Consider the following 16,336-nt stretch of genomic DNA (forward strand, 5'->3'; position numbering starts at 1 on the left):
CATTCGTTTGTCTTGGTTTTTTTTGTTTTTCAAGACGGGCCTGGTGACAACTTTTCTGTTCACGAATTGCTGGTTAGATGTGATCTGAGTGTGTGTGTGTGTGTCCCTGTTCCCGTGCTAGAACCTAGGACCTCATGGCAAGCAGTTCTTTACATTTACTTATTTAGTGTGTGTATGTGAACATGCCATGGTGTGCATTTGGAGGCCAGAGGACAACCTGTGGAAAACCTTCCACAGCTTGTGGGTCTCAGGGATCCAGTGCGTCACGCAGCCAGCACCTTAACCTAATGAAATCGCTCCAATTTTTTTTTCCTAGGCAGCTTTCCTGCCTCAGCCTCCTCAGCCTGTGGGAGTACAAAAAAAATTACGTTGACAATTAAACAGCAGTGTGAAAAAGACTAATTTTTCTTTGTTTTTCAAGACAAGGTTATTCTGTGTTATCCTGACTGCTGTGGAACTTGCTATAGACCAGGCTGGCTTCTGCCTCCTGAGTGCATCACCTTGCCTGCCTTGAGACTAAGAACTTTTTTTTAAGTAAGTGTGCTATTGAGAAATGTGATTTTCAGTGTATGTTCCCCCACAATCTACATGGATTATTTTATTCACAGAGTTAAGTAAACTCATTCCCCAAAATGACTGATTACTTGGGTTGAAAACCCTGTCTTGAGAAATAAATGTATTTTTATTTTTAATTCACTTTTTTTTACCCACCACAGTCAGTACATGACCTAAAATAGTTTTTAACTATCAGGTAATTTTTTTTAATATTTATTTTCATGTATATGAGTCATCTGTCTTCACACACACCTAGAAGAGGGAATCAGATACCGTTATTATTATAGATGGTTATGAGCTACCATGTGATTGCTGGGAATTGAACTCAGGACCTCTGGAAAAGCAGCCAGTGCTCCAAACTGCTGAACAGTATCTCGAGGCCCTTTTTTTTTTTTTTTTTAAAGGGGTGCTATATCCCGCCTGACCTTATTTTTTATATGGGCCCAAAAATGATTTTGAACTCACAATCTTGCCTTTACCTCTCAAATGCTGAGCAAATGGGCATGTGCCACCGTGCTTAATCGGTGACTAAATAATTTCATGTATCATTTGAGGCAACCTGAACCTGTGTTCCTGGGTCAGCTGTGACTCAGTTCCTTTGGGGTAAAAGCTATTTTGTGTCAATATATGAGATTGACTGACCCTCACATAAATGTTTTTCCACATTAACTGCTTATTATATGTATTTCAAGGCCCAGGCAGTGTGGTGCATGACATCGGGTTCCATGACAGTCAAGGCTACACAGAGAAAGCCTGTCTCAAAAACGAAACCAAAACAAAGTCGAAAAAAATCCTTTTTTTTTGGGGGGGAGGGGTGTTTCACTGGCCTATGATAACACCCAGTACTGTTTTCATCAGAGTAACTGTGACTATTGGCAAAAGAGCCTCAAGAACAGGACAACTGAAATGTCTTCACAGAAAAAGGGAAGGGTTGGAGGCTGGATCAAAGGCATGATGGTTAAGAGCACCTGGTGCTCACAAAGTGAACCAAGTTGAGTTTCCAACATCCATGGCAGGTGGCCTACAACTGCCTGTAACTCCAGACACAGGTCTTGACAGTGCTTGACCGTAGGCATCTATCTGTATGCACATGCTCAACATAGTTAAATAAACCTTGGTGCTGGAGGAATGGCTGTTTAAGAGTGCTTGCTGCTGTTGCAGAGAACTAGGGTTCACTTCCTAGCAAACACATTAGTAACTTCAGTGTCAAGGAATCCAAAACCCTCTCCTGGACTCCATGGACACCAGGAAGGGATGTGGTATATATAGATGCATACATGCAGGCAAAACACTGAAACACAAAATCTAACAGAATTTTAAGACTGGGATTCTCTATGTAGCTCTGGAGGTCCTGGAAATCACTCTATAGACCAGCTGGCCTCGAACTCACAGAGAACCATCTGCCTCTGCCTCCCCGACTACTGCACACCCGGCCATCTCTTAACACTAGAATTACAAGGCCCTCTGAATCAGCTAAGTAGTAAGGTCCATATGTTAAAGTTATTATTTTTATAGAACTGTTTCTCTTAAACCAGCTATCAAACAAATAATTGAGACTATTATGTTAACAAGCTTCACAGCACAAGAACTGAGCAGTTATTATGTTTAACCCTCTAAGCTAAGTTGGCTTCTCCCAGTGCACACCCAGCAATACTTGCACTTTTTAGCTTTCCCTGTTCCAGCTCTTTTTCCTGGTGTCACCTGGACCTCTCATGTACCTGAATCTCCTACTTCCTCCTCTAAATCCTTCTCCCCTGACTGGCAGGAAATCCAGTTCTATTCACTCCCCTGCTCAGTGATTGGCTGTAAGCTACTTTATTGGTTATCTGGAGACAACTGGGGAGCAGTGTCTCCACACAACATTGAGACAGGAGACTCTTAGAACAAGGATTGCAACCAATATACGGGGTACAGAAATCGGCGTGTGAAGTACGAAATAACCTTATGCCTGTACTCATGAAATGACAGACTGAAGCAGCAAGCATAGTAACTGCATGGGTCAAGACCAGGTCCTCTGCATATATATTATAGCTTTCAGCTTAGGTTTTTTTGTTTGTTTGTGTTTGTTTTTAAATGGGATTCCTGAGTGTGTGAATAGTGGGTGTCTAATTCTTGTTCCTGCTCCTGGGGCTCTTTTCGTTCTGTTGGGTTGCCTTTTCCAGCCCTGTATTTTATTTTATTTTGCTATATTTGGTTGTTTTAGAAGCCTGTTCTTTTCTGAGAGACAGAACGTGAACCTGGAAGGGGGTGGAGATAGAGAGGAATGGGGAGGAGTAAACGGAGGGAAAACTCATCAGAATATATTATATAAATATTTTCAATAAGAGGGAAAAAGAAAAATTCATTTATGTAATTAATGTATGTGTGTCTGCATGTATATACAGAAGAAAACATAGGATCCCATACGACTACAGTTACAGATGGTTGTAATCTACCATGTGGGTAACTGAACTCAAGACCCCAGGAAGAACCAGGCAGTGGTGGCATACATCTTTAATTCCAGCATTCAGGAGGTAGAGGCAGTCGGATCTCTGTGAGGCCAGGGCGAGCCTGGTCCACTGGTCTACAGAGCGAGTTCCAGGACAGCCAGGGCTGCATGAAGAAACCCTGTCCCCAACCTGACCCCCCAACCCCCACCTCCCAGCCCCACCCTCAAAAAAAAAAAAAAAAAAAAACTTCTGGAAGAGCAGCCTGTACTCTTAACTGCTGGGCCATCTCTCCAGTCCACAAATAAATAAATAAGGAAAAATGGATGGGGAAGGTTATTATACCACATTTATTATCCCATGATTCTCCCAACTCTTCTGCACACCTCCAGTTGTAATCCCCCAGAGCTTTACAAGGACTTGGGACTTGGTAGAGAACATGGAATGTGGAAGGCTGACTGCTGGACCCCATCTATGCAGCTCAGGAAGAGCTGCCATCCACCAGGGGTGAGAGTCTTTCCTGATGCAGTTTCTTTGAGATCATTCATGTTCTACAAATAAGACCAAAAAACTCACTGGTGTACTAAACTGGACTTTGGTGGGATTGTTACTTTTTTCTGCTACTGGTGCCCTTATCTGGGATGTGTTTATTGACATCTCTAGTGAAAGTCTATGAAACAAATGGTGAACCCAAATCAACACTTCTTCCCAGATTATTTTTGGTTTTTGGTCACAGCAAACCTTGGCTGTCCTGGTGTAGACCAAGCTGGAGCTCTGCCTGCCTCTGCCTCCTAAGCGCTGGGGTTAAAGGTGTGCATCACTGTGCCCAGCTCCAGATAAGCTTTTAATTTAGAAAAACACTTAAAGTCCAAGTGTGGTGAAGTGAACTGTAATCCTAGCACGTGGGCATTAGAAGCAGCAAGAGCAGGAGTTTCAGATGAGCCTCGGTTACACACAGTGTTGGAGGCCAGCCTGGGCTACAGGTAACCCTGACTCGGCAAAACAACAACAACAACAACAACAACAGATTTCCTCCCACTTCAGTTCCAAGCAAGAAAATACTTGTAAAAAGTATAAAGAAGACAATTAGTAGAGTGTCTAGCTTACACAAAGCCCTGGGTTCCATTCCCAGCATCTCATGCCTATAATCGGAGTGAGCCCAAAGCCCTGGCTGGAGCCAGGCAGGGGTGGCACGTGCACCAGCAGAGGCTGACAGAGCTCTGAGTGCCAGGCCAGGCCGGGCTGTACAGAGAAACCCATCTCAGAAAAATGAAAACCAACCGCACAAAAACAGCCCTGTTTGGCTCCCATCCCCAGGATGCCCGTAATCCCCGCACAGGTGGAGAAGCAGAAGGATCAAGAATTCAGGGTGCACATCTTTAATTCCAGCACTCGGGAGGCAGAGGCAGCCAGATCTCTTGTGAGTTCCGGGACAGCTCTGTACTGTCTTGGGGGATGGAGTGGGGGATGGAGAGATGGCTCAACATTTAAGAGCATGTGCTGCTCTCCAAGAAGACCGGCTTCAGTTCCCAGCAACCACTCGGCGATTCGCAACCACCTGTAACTCCCAGCTGCTCTTGCAGAGAACCTGCGTTTAGGTCCTCGTGCCCTCATGGGGCGCCTCACAATCACCGGTTATCTCCAGCTCCAGGAGATCTAATGCCCTCTTCTACCTTATTTGAGCACCTGCATTCTTGTGTACGGCAACACACAAATACAAGTAATAAAATCCTAGGCCTGGCTGGGAGGTGGTGACACACACCTTTAATCCCAGCACTTGGGAGATAGAGACAGGTGGATCTCTGAGTTCCAGACCAGCCTGGTCTACAGACCAAGTTCCAGGACAGCCAGGGCTAAAAACAAACAAACAAAAAACTAAAAACCAAACCATACCAAGCCCTCCCCAAAACAAACAAACAAACAAACAAACAAACAAAAAGCTAGGCCTGAGGAAATGACTCCGTGGGTGAAGTGCTTGCTTTAAGGTGAAGAGCAGTGGAGGAAGAACATCAGCCTCTGGCCTTCACCTTCCACCTTTGCTTTCACAGGCCAGCATACCTGTGTGTGTACATATAGGCACATACCCAGCCCAACTTCTCCTAAACCAGTCTGCTTGTTCAGTAGAATAATGCAAGGTAAGGAGGTAAGCTTAGTAGTAGTGTGAGGTCCTTGGAAATAGAAATACCATGCATGCAATATGCATACCCTTCTATTTTCTAGTAGCCACGTGTGTTTACAGGACATAAAATCAAGTACACGAATTTTTAAACATTGATTGAGTACAGACGTTATTGTATAGCTTGTAGTTCTTTGCTCCTTTCACCATGTTAAATGCCTAGAATTGAAATCAAGTGTTCTGTTACAATTTCTCCAGGAACAGATAGTCTGCTGTCCTTCAAGGAAGTGCTTCAAGGCATGATGGTGGTTCGTTGCCTTTATTCTCAGCACTCAGGAAGCAAAGGCAGGCAGATCTTTATAAGGTGAATGGCAGCCTGGTCTACGTAGTTCTAGGAGAGCCAGGGCTACGTAGACAAAACAAAACAAAATTCAGAATGTTTTAAAGGGTGGCACAATAAAAATGAGAGAGTTAACAACTCAAAAGTTTCAGGAAGTCCCCGAAACTGCTCAGATACACTAGATCTCTCCCAAATTTACAAAAGCAGTGAGGATTGCTAAGACACTCTCAGGCCAGAGTAGTTGATTCTACTACACTTTCTGGCCTGCCAATCTGCCTGCAAGTCATCTACAAGCTCCTTTTTTTCTAACTCTTGTTTTCTAATGCTGGGGTGGGATTTTGGTGAGGCAGCTGAGTCATTTCTGCCCCTGTAAATAACTGATAAAACTCACTGGTTTACCAAGATGGACTTTGGGAATAGCCTTACTTTGATTTGTCATTGGTTCCCTTTTGAGATGAATGCATACTATTCATGTTTCTTTCATATTGTCAAAGATCAGATCAAGCTCTGTGGAAGGCACCTTTATCAGCTGAGCAATCTCACAGTCCCTTAAATATTGTATTTTGTATGACTCATATATCAAAATTATTTCAACATGTAATCAATATAAAAGTAATGTATGTTACACTTTTTTATACCTGAATTTAAAAATTAATTTAAAAATCACAAAGATTTATGTTTTGCTTATTTGTACATATGTATGAATGTATGTGTGACTGGTGCTCATGTAAGTCAGAACTAGAATTACAAATGGTTATGAACCAAAATATGGGTGCTAGAAAAGGAACCCCAGGTCTTCTTCAAGAGCAACCAGTGCTGTTAACTACGAAGCCATCGGAAATGTTTTCAGTCAAGGATGCAGTTTACAACAGTTCTTCATCCAGGGCAGCCTCGTTTTAAGCACTCAACCGACACAGGGAATCACTAGCCTTGGATATATCACAGGACTAAAAGTAAACATCAGTGCGGTAACGTTAGGGCTGGAAATGTAATGCTAAGTGGCTAAGAGCGCTGGCTATTCTTAGAGAGAACCTGGGTTTGAGTCCCTGCACCCACAGGATGACTCACAACTATCTGTAACCCCAGTTACACATACATACACATATACATAAAATACAATTGCCAAAATAAACTCAGATAATTGTTATGTAGTAACTTTTGTTTATTGCGATGAAACAATAAACCGTGAGCGAGACACAAGGGTCACTTATCTTCTTCCCATTACATTCTTCTGCATTGTTCAATTTAAATGGTTTTATTACATTTATTAAGAATGAGCAGGGCCTGGAGAGATGGAATTGGCTGTTCTTCCAAAGGTCCTGAATTCAATTCCCAGCAACTACATGGTGACCGATTCATAACCAACTATAATGTGACTATAATGTGATTTGGTGCCTTCTTCTGGCCTGTAGACACAAATGCAGGCAGGATATTGTATAAATAAATAAATACATAAATAAATGATCTTAAAAAAAGAACGGGTAACGTTTACCAGGATATTGTATAAATAAATAATAAACAAACAAACAAACAAAAAACCCAAAAAATAAACAAAATGAATGTGAAAAAAAGAAAAAGAAAAAAAAAAAGAGTAGCATTTTAAAACGAACCATTAGAATTGTCTGTGTGGGGCTCAGGTCACAAGATGCTTGCCTTGTATGTATGCTCTTCATTTTACTCCCAGCACTGCACATGACCAGCCATGCTGGCACACACTTGTAAGGCTAGAACTGGAGATGGAGAAGGATAAGAAGTTTGAGGTCACTCTTACATACAGTTCAGGTTTGAGGCCAGCCTGGGCAAGATGTACTCAGATGCTTTATGTTTCATTCCTTGATATGTTCTTTTTTCTATTTGGTTTTTAGTGATAGTTACATTTAGTTGTAAAGTTCAAAATGGCTGAAAGAAGAGTTAACAGGTACTTCTAGATAGGTAGGATCAAATCCCTTTCAATAACCCTACACAAGTTGTTGTTCTAGACAGCGTTTCTCTGTATGGCCTGCCTGTCCTGGAACTCACCGTGTAGACCAGGCTGGCCTGGAACTCAAGAGATCTGCCTACCTCTGCCTGCTGAGTGCTGGGACTACAGGTGTGTGCCACCACTGCCCAGTAACTCCGCTCCTCCCCCCACTATTCTTTAATATTTCCAGCGATCTGTTTTGGGTTTTAGTGTTATAAAGAGTGATAGTCCAAAGATGATGGCACACACCTGTAATCCCAGTACTCAAGAGAGAGAGGCAGGAGGGCTGCTGTGAGCAGACTGAGATCAGCCTGGGATACACATCAAACCAAAACACATAATAGGAATAACTAGAAAGGAATACAAATTTAAATTGTGGGTTTGGGTAGTGTAAGTCAGTGGTAGAACACTTGCCTGACATGGTCAAGACACTGGGTTTAATTACTAGTAGCTCAAAATTAGTAAACTGAATAAACAGTAAAAGGAGTTTGAGATGGCTCAGCCAGCAAAGGACCCACATGGTGGGGGGCTGATGGACCCCTCCATCTAGTTGTCCTGTGTCCTGGAAGCCTACACATAAAGATGTGTATGCTTTCACTCCAGTACACACTCACACAAATGGCTTTAAACAAAAAGAGTGGGGCAGTGCTTCCCAAGGAGCTTTGAGATACTGCGCCCCTTCAGGCTGGATCCAACTTCTCAGATGAAGTGGGACCAATAAAATGAAACTTCAAGGCAGAGACAGGAGATCTCTGAGTTTTCGAGATCAGCCTGGTCTACACACATGGCCAGGGATACACATCAAAACCCTGTCACAAAAGAATGAACAAAACTAAACTTCTGCATGGAACTTTAATCCTACGACTTGCTACATTCTTTACCCTTATTCTTGTTTTTTTTTTTTCCCAGACAAGATTTCTCTGTGAATCCCTGGCTGCCCTGGAATTCACTCTCACTCTGTAGACCAGGTTGGCTGCTTTGAACAAAGGTATCTGCTTGCCTCTGTTTCCAGAGTACTGGGATTAAAGACATGCACCACCACTATCTGGCTTTAAACAGCCATTTTTATATCTCTCAGTGGCAAAAAAAAAAAAGGCCAGATTTTATTTTGCCTCGGAACTGGCAGCTCCAAATTGTTTTCAAAAGATTTGTTGCCTGAAACACTAATAAATTAAATTAGTAACAGAAGAGAACTGTGGATGGGGGCAGTGCAGCTTAGAGCTAATATAATTTGGTTTCCTGAACCACAATCTACAAAGCCCAGTCCAGTGGTGCAACCGTCTTTTATCCTAGAACTGGGGAGGTTGAAGCAGGTGGATCTGTGAGCCCAGCTGGTCTACATAGTGAATTCCAGGACAGCCAGAGCTACATAGCGAGACCCTGTCTCAAAACAAACAAACAAAAAAACAAACCAAGAAACCGAAACACCGGTCGTTACCTCTAAATTTATTTTAAAATTGTAAAATTAATTTTTTTGAGAAAAGATCTCACTATGTAGCCCTATCTGACCTGTTATTCCCTATGTGGACCAGGGCAGCCTGAACTCAAAAAGATCTGGTTGCCTCTGCCCACCAAGTGCTGGGATTAAAGAAAGACATGCACCACTATGTCAGAGGATTTTTTATTTTTAAAATATATTACATCTATCCATTTTTGTGTAGGCACGGACCACATCTACACAGGAACAGCTTTCAAGAGCTGGTTCTCCACTGTGTGCCAGAGATACAATCAAGCCTGAAAGCTTGGGGAAAAACATCTTTACCATTTCACGGACCACGTCATTCCTTATTTACTCGGTTCATGGGTAATAGCCCACCTCCGTTTCTGATCATCTTTTGGAAGTAACAGCATGCAAAATTAGAAGATATTTAGCAAGTTTCAGCTGTTTGCAATCCAAAGTTAGAAGCTTTAACAGATGTTACATTTACTTTCTTTACTCTTTATAACTAATTGCATCTCAAAATTATCATGGTTAAAATTTAATTTGTACTGGCTTAGTTAGAATCTACCAATGATTTACCTTTGGTTAATCGTGAGGAAACAGAATGGCAGGGAATCCTTTCATTATTTCTTGTGTTGCTTTTTTAAAGACTATTTAGTTGGGAGGTTTGCGGGCTCCTCCTGGAACTGGGCTCTCTCTCTGCCATGTGGACCCTAGAGCTTAAACTCAGGTGGTAGCAAGTGCCTGTGTCCACTGGAGCCATCCCACCAGCCCTTGTTTTTTTTTTTTTTTTTTTTTTTTTTTTTGACAGTCTCACTATGCAGGGAGGTCTGGCTTTTAACCTATGATCCTTCTGCCTCAGCTTACTTTTTTTTTTCTTCCACCCATTGGCCTTCTGAGTGCTGGAGTACAGGCATGTTCCACTATACTCAGGAGATTACTTTCTTGGTAATCAACTGTTTCAATGTATACAAATATCAAGCTACCAGAACATATATATGTGTATGTGTGTGTATCAAGTTCCTGGTAGTTAGTTATATATATATTTCCTCCTGCTGGGTCACGGTGGCGAATGCCTTTAATCCCAGCACTCAAGAGGCACAGACAGGTAGATCTGTAAGTGTGAGGCCAGCCTGGTCTACAAAGCCATTCCCAGGAAAGCCAGGGCTACATACTTCTGGAAAAAAAAAAAAATATTTCCCTTCGTTCCTGGAACCTCTTGAGCGTTAATTGAGAAGTTCAAGGATTACAGGTATTACCATCATGCTTGGGAGGAAATTATGACTAGAATTTTTAAGAATTGAGTTTGCTTTCTTTTTCTTTGCAGTGCTTAGGACTGAATCCATAGTCTTGCAAACTAACCAACACAGCATTCCTATTCTTGCTTTTTTTTGAACAATTTCACAGGTACTAGCAGACCAAATCTAACTTGTACCAATCATAAAGATATCCAATAATAGCCAGGCAAGGTGGTGCATTTTTAGTCCCAGCACTTGGTAGGCAGAGGCAGGGGCATCTCTGGGCATTCAAGGCCAACATGGTCTATAAAGCAAGTTCCAGGATGGCCCGTGTGTTATATAGTGGAAACCCTGTCTCAAAAAACACCTCAAAGATCTTCTGTATTCCAGGCTGGGATGTTTTGCAAGCCCCCAAAGGGTTACACACCTAACTTCAGAGTATGCTGGGAGCTAAACTTAGTCTTCAAGTATTAAAATTAATCCGGAGGACAAGAAAGAGAGTGCCTTAGGCTTAGATATCAGTACTGATCAATCTTCAGATCTACAGAGGCCAGCTGAGAAAGAAGGCCTGGGTGTGGTGTAAGAATTCTTAAGATTCTGCTCTGAAAAACCAAAAAAAAAAAAAACCAAAAAAAAAAAACACCCTGATGGCTTATTCCCATACTTCAGAATATCAATATATCAAGGGGAATAATTCCATAAACCGTGTAGTGAATGAGTGAACAATGTCTGTTTTCAGCAATTGACAGGTCGCGCAACCCTCTACGCCGCAGCACTAGTCACTGCTGCATTCCTCCGGCCTTAACGTCGACCACCCGTCTCTGAAATCTCTTCACCCTCTGCCTCTTCTTGAGTTCGCCATCCGATCACCGTCAAATTTCTGGGATGCCTGTCTTAGCCTTAAAATCATCTCTCGTCGTCTTTCCCCGCGATGGTTCTCCGCTCATCTGCAAGGTTCCTTCGCTGCGTCTTCCGGACGGCTTCCTCCGCCTCTTCGCCCGCGGGGTGGGTCCCCTGGTCTCGATCTTAGGTTCGCCTCAGCCTGAGGGGTCCGCGGAGTACACTGACGGTCCTCGAAGGTCCTCTGGCCCGGGGGGTGGACAGCCTCGCGTCCCCGGCGCCCGTCCCGCCGCCGCTTCTTGCGAAATTCCCTGAAGCTGGGAGGGCCGGCGGGACGCGCACGCCGGGCCGCGGCGGCGACGCGGGGCCGCGCGCGCAGCGTGCGTGGTGACGTCAGTGCGCTGGCGGCGGCGGCAGGGCTGTTTGTTCTGCTCTCCCGCAGCCGAGGAACCGAAGCAGTGGCGGCGGCTGCGGCAGCGGCGGCGGCTGCCGGCGGTGCCCGCGGGCGAGCGGGCCCTGTGAGCGCGGCGGCGCGGCGGGCGCGGCGGGCGCGGCGGGCGGGCCCCGGCTCGGCGCAGGCGGCCCGGACCCCGTGCGGCGGCGTGCGGCCTAGCGTCTCAGGTGAGGACCGGTGTCCTTCGCGGCCGCGAGGCGGGCCGCCGGGGCCCCGCGGCGCGGCCCGCGTAACCTGCATTGCGTAATGGAGCGGGTGCGCCACCACCTACGCCATCGGCGCGGCGCGGGGGCGGGGAGGCCGCAGCTCAGTGGGCCCGGAGCCTGCTGCCTCTCGCGCCCTGCCGGGGCCGCCCGCGCCGTTGGCCCGGCGTCGGCCGGGGTGGGCTCGAGGCCTTCGTGCCGGGGCGGTTGCGGCCGCTGCCGTCTCCCCGGGCGCGGGCGTCAGCGGGAGCCGGGACCGGGGGCGCGGGCGCCCTGGGCGGCGGGCCGGGCGGCCGGGGGCGGGCGGGGGGCGGGCCAAGCGCCCGGCACTTCCTGCCGCCGCCATTTTGTCAAGTGAGGAGGAGGAGGAGGAGGAGGAAGCGGCTGCCGCGGGAGCCGCGGTGCATGCCCGGCCCGGTAAGTCCGGGCCCGGGATGCTCGCCGCGAGTACCGCTGCTTCCCCCTGGTTGCGGCTTCCCCTCGGGGCGGGCCGCTTCTGCGCGTTGTGGCCTGGCGGGTCCTCCTGCGGTCACCTGGGTCCTCCTGCCTGTGCTGGGATAGCGAGTTCTCGCTTCTATAAGTCTCACCTTCCCGGCTGTCCCCAGAACTCTGCCTAGAAAGAAGTAGAAGATCTGACCACAGGGAGAGGGCTGCCACCGCACGCCGGACCCAGGGGACAGGAGGGGTGGCAAAGGAGCAGGAGTCCCCCTCGGCCCACCCACACCCAGCCTGGAAGCCCTCTCCGTGGGGGCTTTGTTTTGCCTGGTTTGTGCCCGCTGGCATCCCTTGCAATGGCCTCTTTTATTTGCAGGTGTGTGTGTCGGTTTAGGGTGGGGATGTGGGGGAGTTGTGATTCAGCAAAATGACCCTCCACCCATACACAAACACGGAAAAAAAGCACTTAAAGGAGATGCCCCCAAGGCCGGGCCTTGGTTGGTGAAGGGAAATCCCACGTTAATGTAGTGGATAGAGTGAATACTTGTGCTCCGGACGGTGGATGAGTCATGTGCTTCTGTTTAGTGGCTGACCTCCCTTTACTCAAGACGAGCTTTTTTTTTTTTTTTTAAGTGTTTTAGCCTGCTTGTTTATGCTTCATGCAACCTGGTGAGATTATCTTCTGTGTGTGTATGTTGGATGCCAGTGATATCTGTTGAGATTTGAAATGTCTTTACTTACCATCAAAGGGGGCATTAATAGTCCCAATTACTAAAATCCAACGGGCAGTGTACTTCTAAGCCAGTGTGCTCTTTAGTGCTGTAATAAATGGTTGGAAAAATTTTATGAATGGAAATGTCAACTTTTTTAAATTGTTAGTCCGTGGAATTGGTAGATCTTGGAAGTTGTAAAAGTCATGGACAAAAATTAAAAGGATTTGTGAGTGTATTTTCAATTGCAAGAAGGCTTTAGATGACACTGTTTTATGGACTTTTCAATAACTTAAAAACATTCTTTTCATTTTAATTTCGTATGGGGGTTGGGGGGGGGGACCAGCCTTCCTCCCGAAGCTTCAACCAGAAAGGTTGGAGAAGATCTAACTGTGAAATACTTTACTTTGTATTGATCAAATCGACAAGGAAAATCCATTACAAAATATATTGTTGCCCTGTTGTCCACAATATCTTTGGTAGACAATAGAGTATTTAAGGACTCAAGCTTGAGTAAGTTTCTTAAAATGGTGTTAGTTGGTTTTAAATGGAAAAAACTACCCCCTTTTATCTTGCTAGCATTCTGCACATGCAAATTGCTAAAGCTTAAGATATTTTGCCTACTGATCAAAGCTAGGACGCCAAAGTGGCAGGGATGTTCTGGTGTTCTGATTGTCTACTTGTGTCTAGTCTGGAGGGTTGAAAGGGGAAAAATAGCTAAGAATTGCTGGAGAACCTTAGATTACTTAGTAAAATTTCCACTAAATTATTGAATTGTTTAAAGGAATTTAGACTTTGTTTCCAAAAGATAATCTTTTTGAGCCAGTTTTTGTGATCTTTGTACCAAATTACACTTTCACTTTTGGAGATAGGGAAGAATGCAGTATTTTCAAGTTACACAATTGGGGCTGTTGAATGACTTGAGAATTAGAAATTATGAGGATTGGAGGTTTTTAATATTTTTGTGCCCGACTTGGATTTTGCCCTTGAGGCTGTAAGAGCCTCGAATGCCTGAGGTTGATAGAACCAGAACCTGGATCATTGGCAGAAATGGCAGTTAAAGATGAGCCATTAAACAAGCCCCGACTGTCGGCTATCCTGGACTGATCTGCAGACAAGGCTGGCCTCAAAATCAGAGATTGGCCTGCCTCTGCCTCTGCTGCTTTGGGATTAAGGAACTCCGGGATTAAAGGCCCTGGCCACCACGCCCACCCTAACATGGGTTTAGCCCTGTAGTCCAGGCTGTCTTCAGACTTGGCAATCCACCTGTCTCAGTCTCAGTCTCCCAGGTGCTGTGAGCCACAATATCCTGCTTGGAGGTTTTTGTTTGTTTGTTTGTTTTTTGTTTTTTTTTTTTTTTAAGATTTGTTATTATTTATACAACATTATGCCTGTACACCAGATCTTACTATAGATGGTTATGAGCCACCATGTGGTTGCTGGGAATTGAACTCGGGACCTTTGGAAGAACAGTAAGTATTCTTAACCTTTGAGCCATCACTCCAGCCCTAAAGTTTTGTTTTTGTTTTTGTTTTAAGATTTATTTATTATATATACAGTGTTCTGCCTGCATGTGTGCCTGCAGGGCAGAGGAGGGCACCAGATCTCATTATAGATGGTTGTGAGCCACCATGTGGTTGCTGGGAATTGAACTCAGGACCTTTGGTGGAAGACTCCAAAGTCTTGTTAAGAACAAGTGTTCTTAACCTCTGAGCCATCTCTCCAGCCCCCCTGCTTGGCCTTTTTAAAGAAAGGGGCAGTGTGCTTCTATGGATATGAAGTATTTTGATGTTCAGAGGCTGAAGAGATGGTACAGTGGCGGTTTACAGCAGCCTGTAGCTTCAGCTCTCAGGGAACTGACATCGTCATATGGCTTCTTTGGGCCCCTGCATGCACACTGTACAAAAATACTCACAAAAGTTAAAATTGTGATCTCTAAACTGGGTGTGTGGTGGCACACACCTGTAATCCCAGCATTTAGGGGGTAAAGCCTGGAGATCTGTGAGTTTTGAGGCCAGCCTTGTCTACAACATGAGTCTAGGACAGCCAAGGCTAGACAGAAACCCTGTCACCCCCCCAAAAAAAAAACCCACAAATATCTAAATTTGAATAATTTTGTGTTAGTGGTTGGAAAGAAGATAGGCATGGTGTCAGAGCAAGTGATATTAGCAAGCAGGGAAGCAGGAGGAGCCCCAGTTCTAGGATAGCCTGGGCCACATGTTCTGTGATCAAGGAAGAACATTTGTCATTAAAATTGCTAGTGGATCTGGAGGTGGTGACACAAGCCTTGAATCTCAGCACTCTGAAGGTAGGAGGGATCTCTTGAGTTTGAGGCCAGCCTGATCTACAGAGCAGGTTGCTGGACAGCCAGAGCTACACAGAGAGTCGCTGTCTTGAAAAATAGTATCTGATAAGTCTTTGTGGACATTTGCAAAGTGAGAATTGAGAGAAAATCCTTGATGCTGCTGTTTCACTTAATACATGTGGCATGCACATGTAACAGATTTTTCTTTGGGTTACTTTTTTTTCTTTATTCAGTTCCACAAGAGAGGGTTCTGTTTGGTTTTGCTTTTATTTTCTGTTGTGCCTTTGGTGCCTAAAAGAAAGCATCTTAACAATTGGATAGGAACTTATCATACGTAAGACTAAATTTAGTAAGATCATTAAAAAAAAATACTGTGACTTATAAGGAGTGTCTTAACTAACATTTAACATTTGAAGTCTTCAGTAATTGTGGTAAACTTACTCAGGGTTCCAACAGTGTGGTTACACTTGCTTAAGTGCACTGTCCTGAGTTCTGTTCAGCTGCTTGAAATGTGGTGAGTGGGTTTGGTTTGTGGTTCAACCCTGACCTGCAGAAAGCATTTTAAAAGCGAGATTAAGTGGGTAATAAACCTGTATAGATAGCCTGCCTTTCTTTTCTCTTCTTCCTTTTTTTGTTTTTTCTCCTTCCTTCCTTCCTTCCTTCCTTCCTTCCTTCCTTCCTTCCTTCCTTCCTCTCTTTCTCTTCCTTCTTTCTCTCTCTTTGTTTATTTGTTTTTTGAGAGGTTCTCTTTGTAGCCATGGCTGTCCTAGAACTAGCCTTCAGACTCAGAGATCAACCTGCCTCTGCCTCCCCAGTGCGGGGATTAAAGCTACCACTGCACTGTTACATCTCTCTCTCTCTCCTCCCGCTCTCCCTGTCTTTATTTTATGTGCATTGGTGCTTTGCATTGGTGTGTATCAGAGAGTGTCAGATCTTGGAGTTACGGACAGTTGTGAGCTGCCATGTGGGTGCTGGGATTGGAAGAGTAGTCAGTACCTTTAACTGCTGAGCCATCTCTTCAGCCCCCCTACTGTATTTCTTAACAGAACGTTCATGATGTCAGTGAAATATTGAATACTTTTAATCCTAGCACTGGGGAGGCAGAAGCGGGCAGGCGGGTAGATCTCCGAGTTTAAAGCCAGCTTGGTCTACACAGCAAGCTCCAGGATAGCCAGGGCTGTTACACAGAGAAACCAAAGAAAACAGAACCATTCAACACATTGTTGTTATTACTGATTTCATGTGTAAATATCTATAATTCATTCCTCAGCTCTCTTACTATGTACAAGATAAGAAAGCTGTTTTCTAAAATG

General features: G+C 44.9%; 1 protein-coding gene across 4 annotated transcripts in view; it reads left to right on the plus strand.

Moving 5' to 3' along the window:
* The first annotated feature begins 11,319 nt into the window (after nt 1-11,319).
* The window catches only part of Brd4 (bromodomain containing 4), a 71,703-nt gene continuing 66,686 nt past the window's right edge, over nt 11,320-16,336 (plus strand). The window contains exon 1 of one of the 4 annotated variants that reach the window (XM_021637570.2): nt 11,320-11,537. Coding sequence is in view for 2 of the 4 variants with exons in the window: in XM_060371065.1 (XP_060227048.1) it covers nt 12,365-12,384 (20 nt within the window). In the remaining 2 variants the exon portion in view is untranslated. Of the gene's footprint in view, nt 11,538-11,859; nt 11,991-12,108; nt 12,385-16,336 lie in introns of those variants that run through there. The other 3 variants (XM_021637568.2, XM_060371065.1, XM_060371066.1) reach the window with 3 other exon arrangements.

The sequence above is a fragment of the Meriones unguiculatus genome, chromosome 17, assembly GCF_030254825.1.
Source record: "Meriones unguiculatus strain TT.TT164.6M chromosome 17, Bangor_MerUng_6.1, whole genome shotgun sequence".
NCBI classification, from domain to species: domain Eukaryota; kingdom Metazoa; phylum Chordata; class Mammalia; order Rodentia; family Muridae; genus Meriones; species Meriones unguiculatus.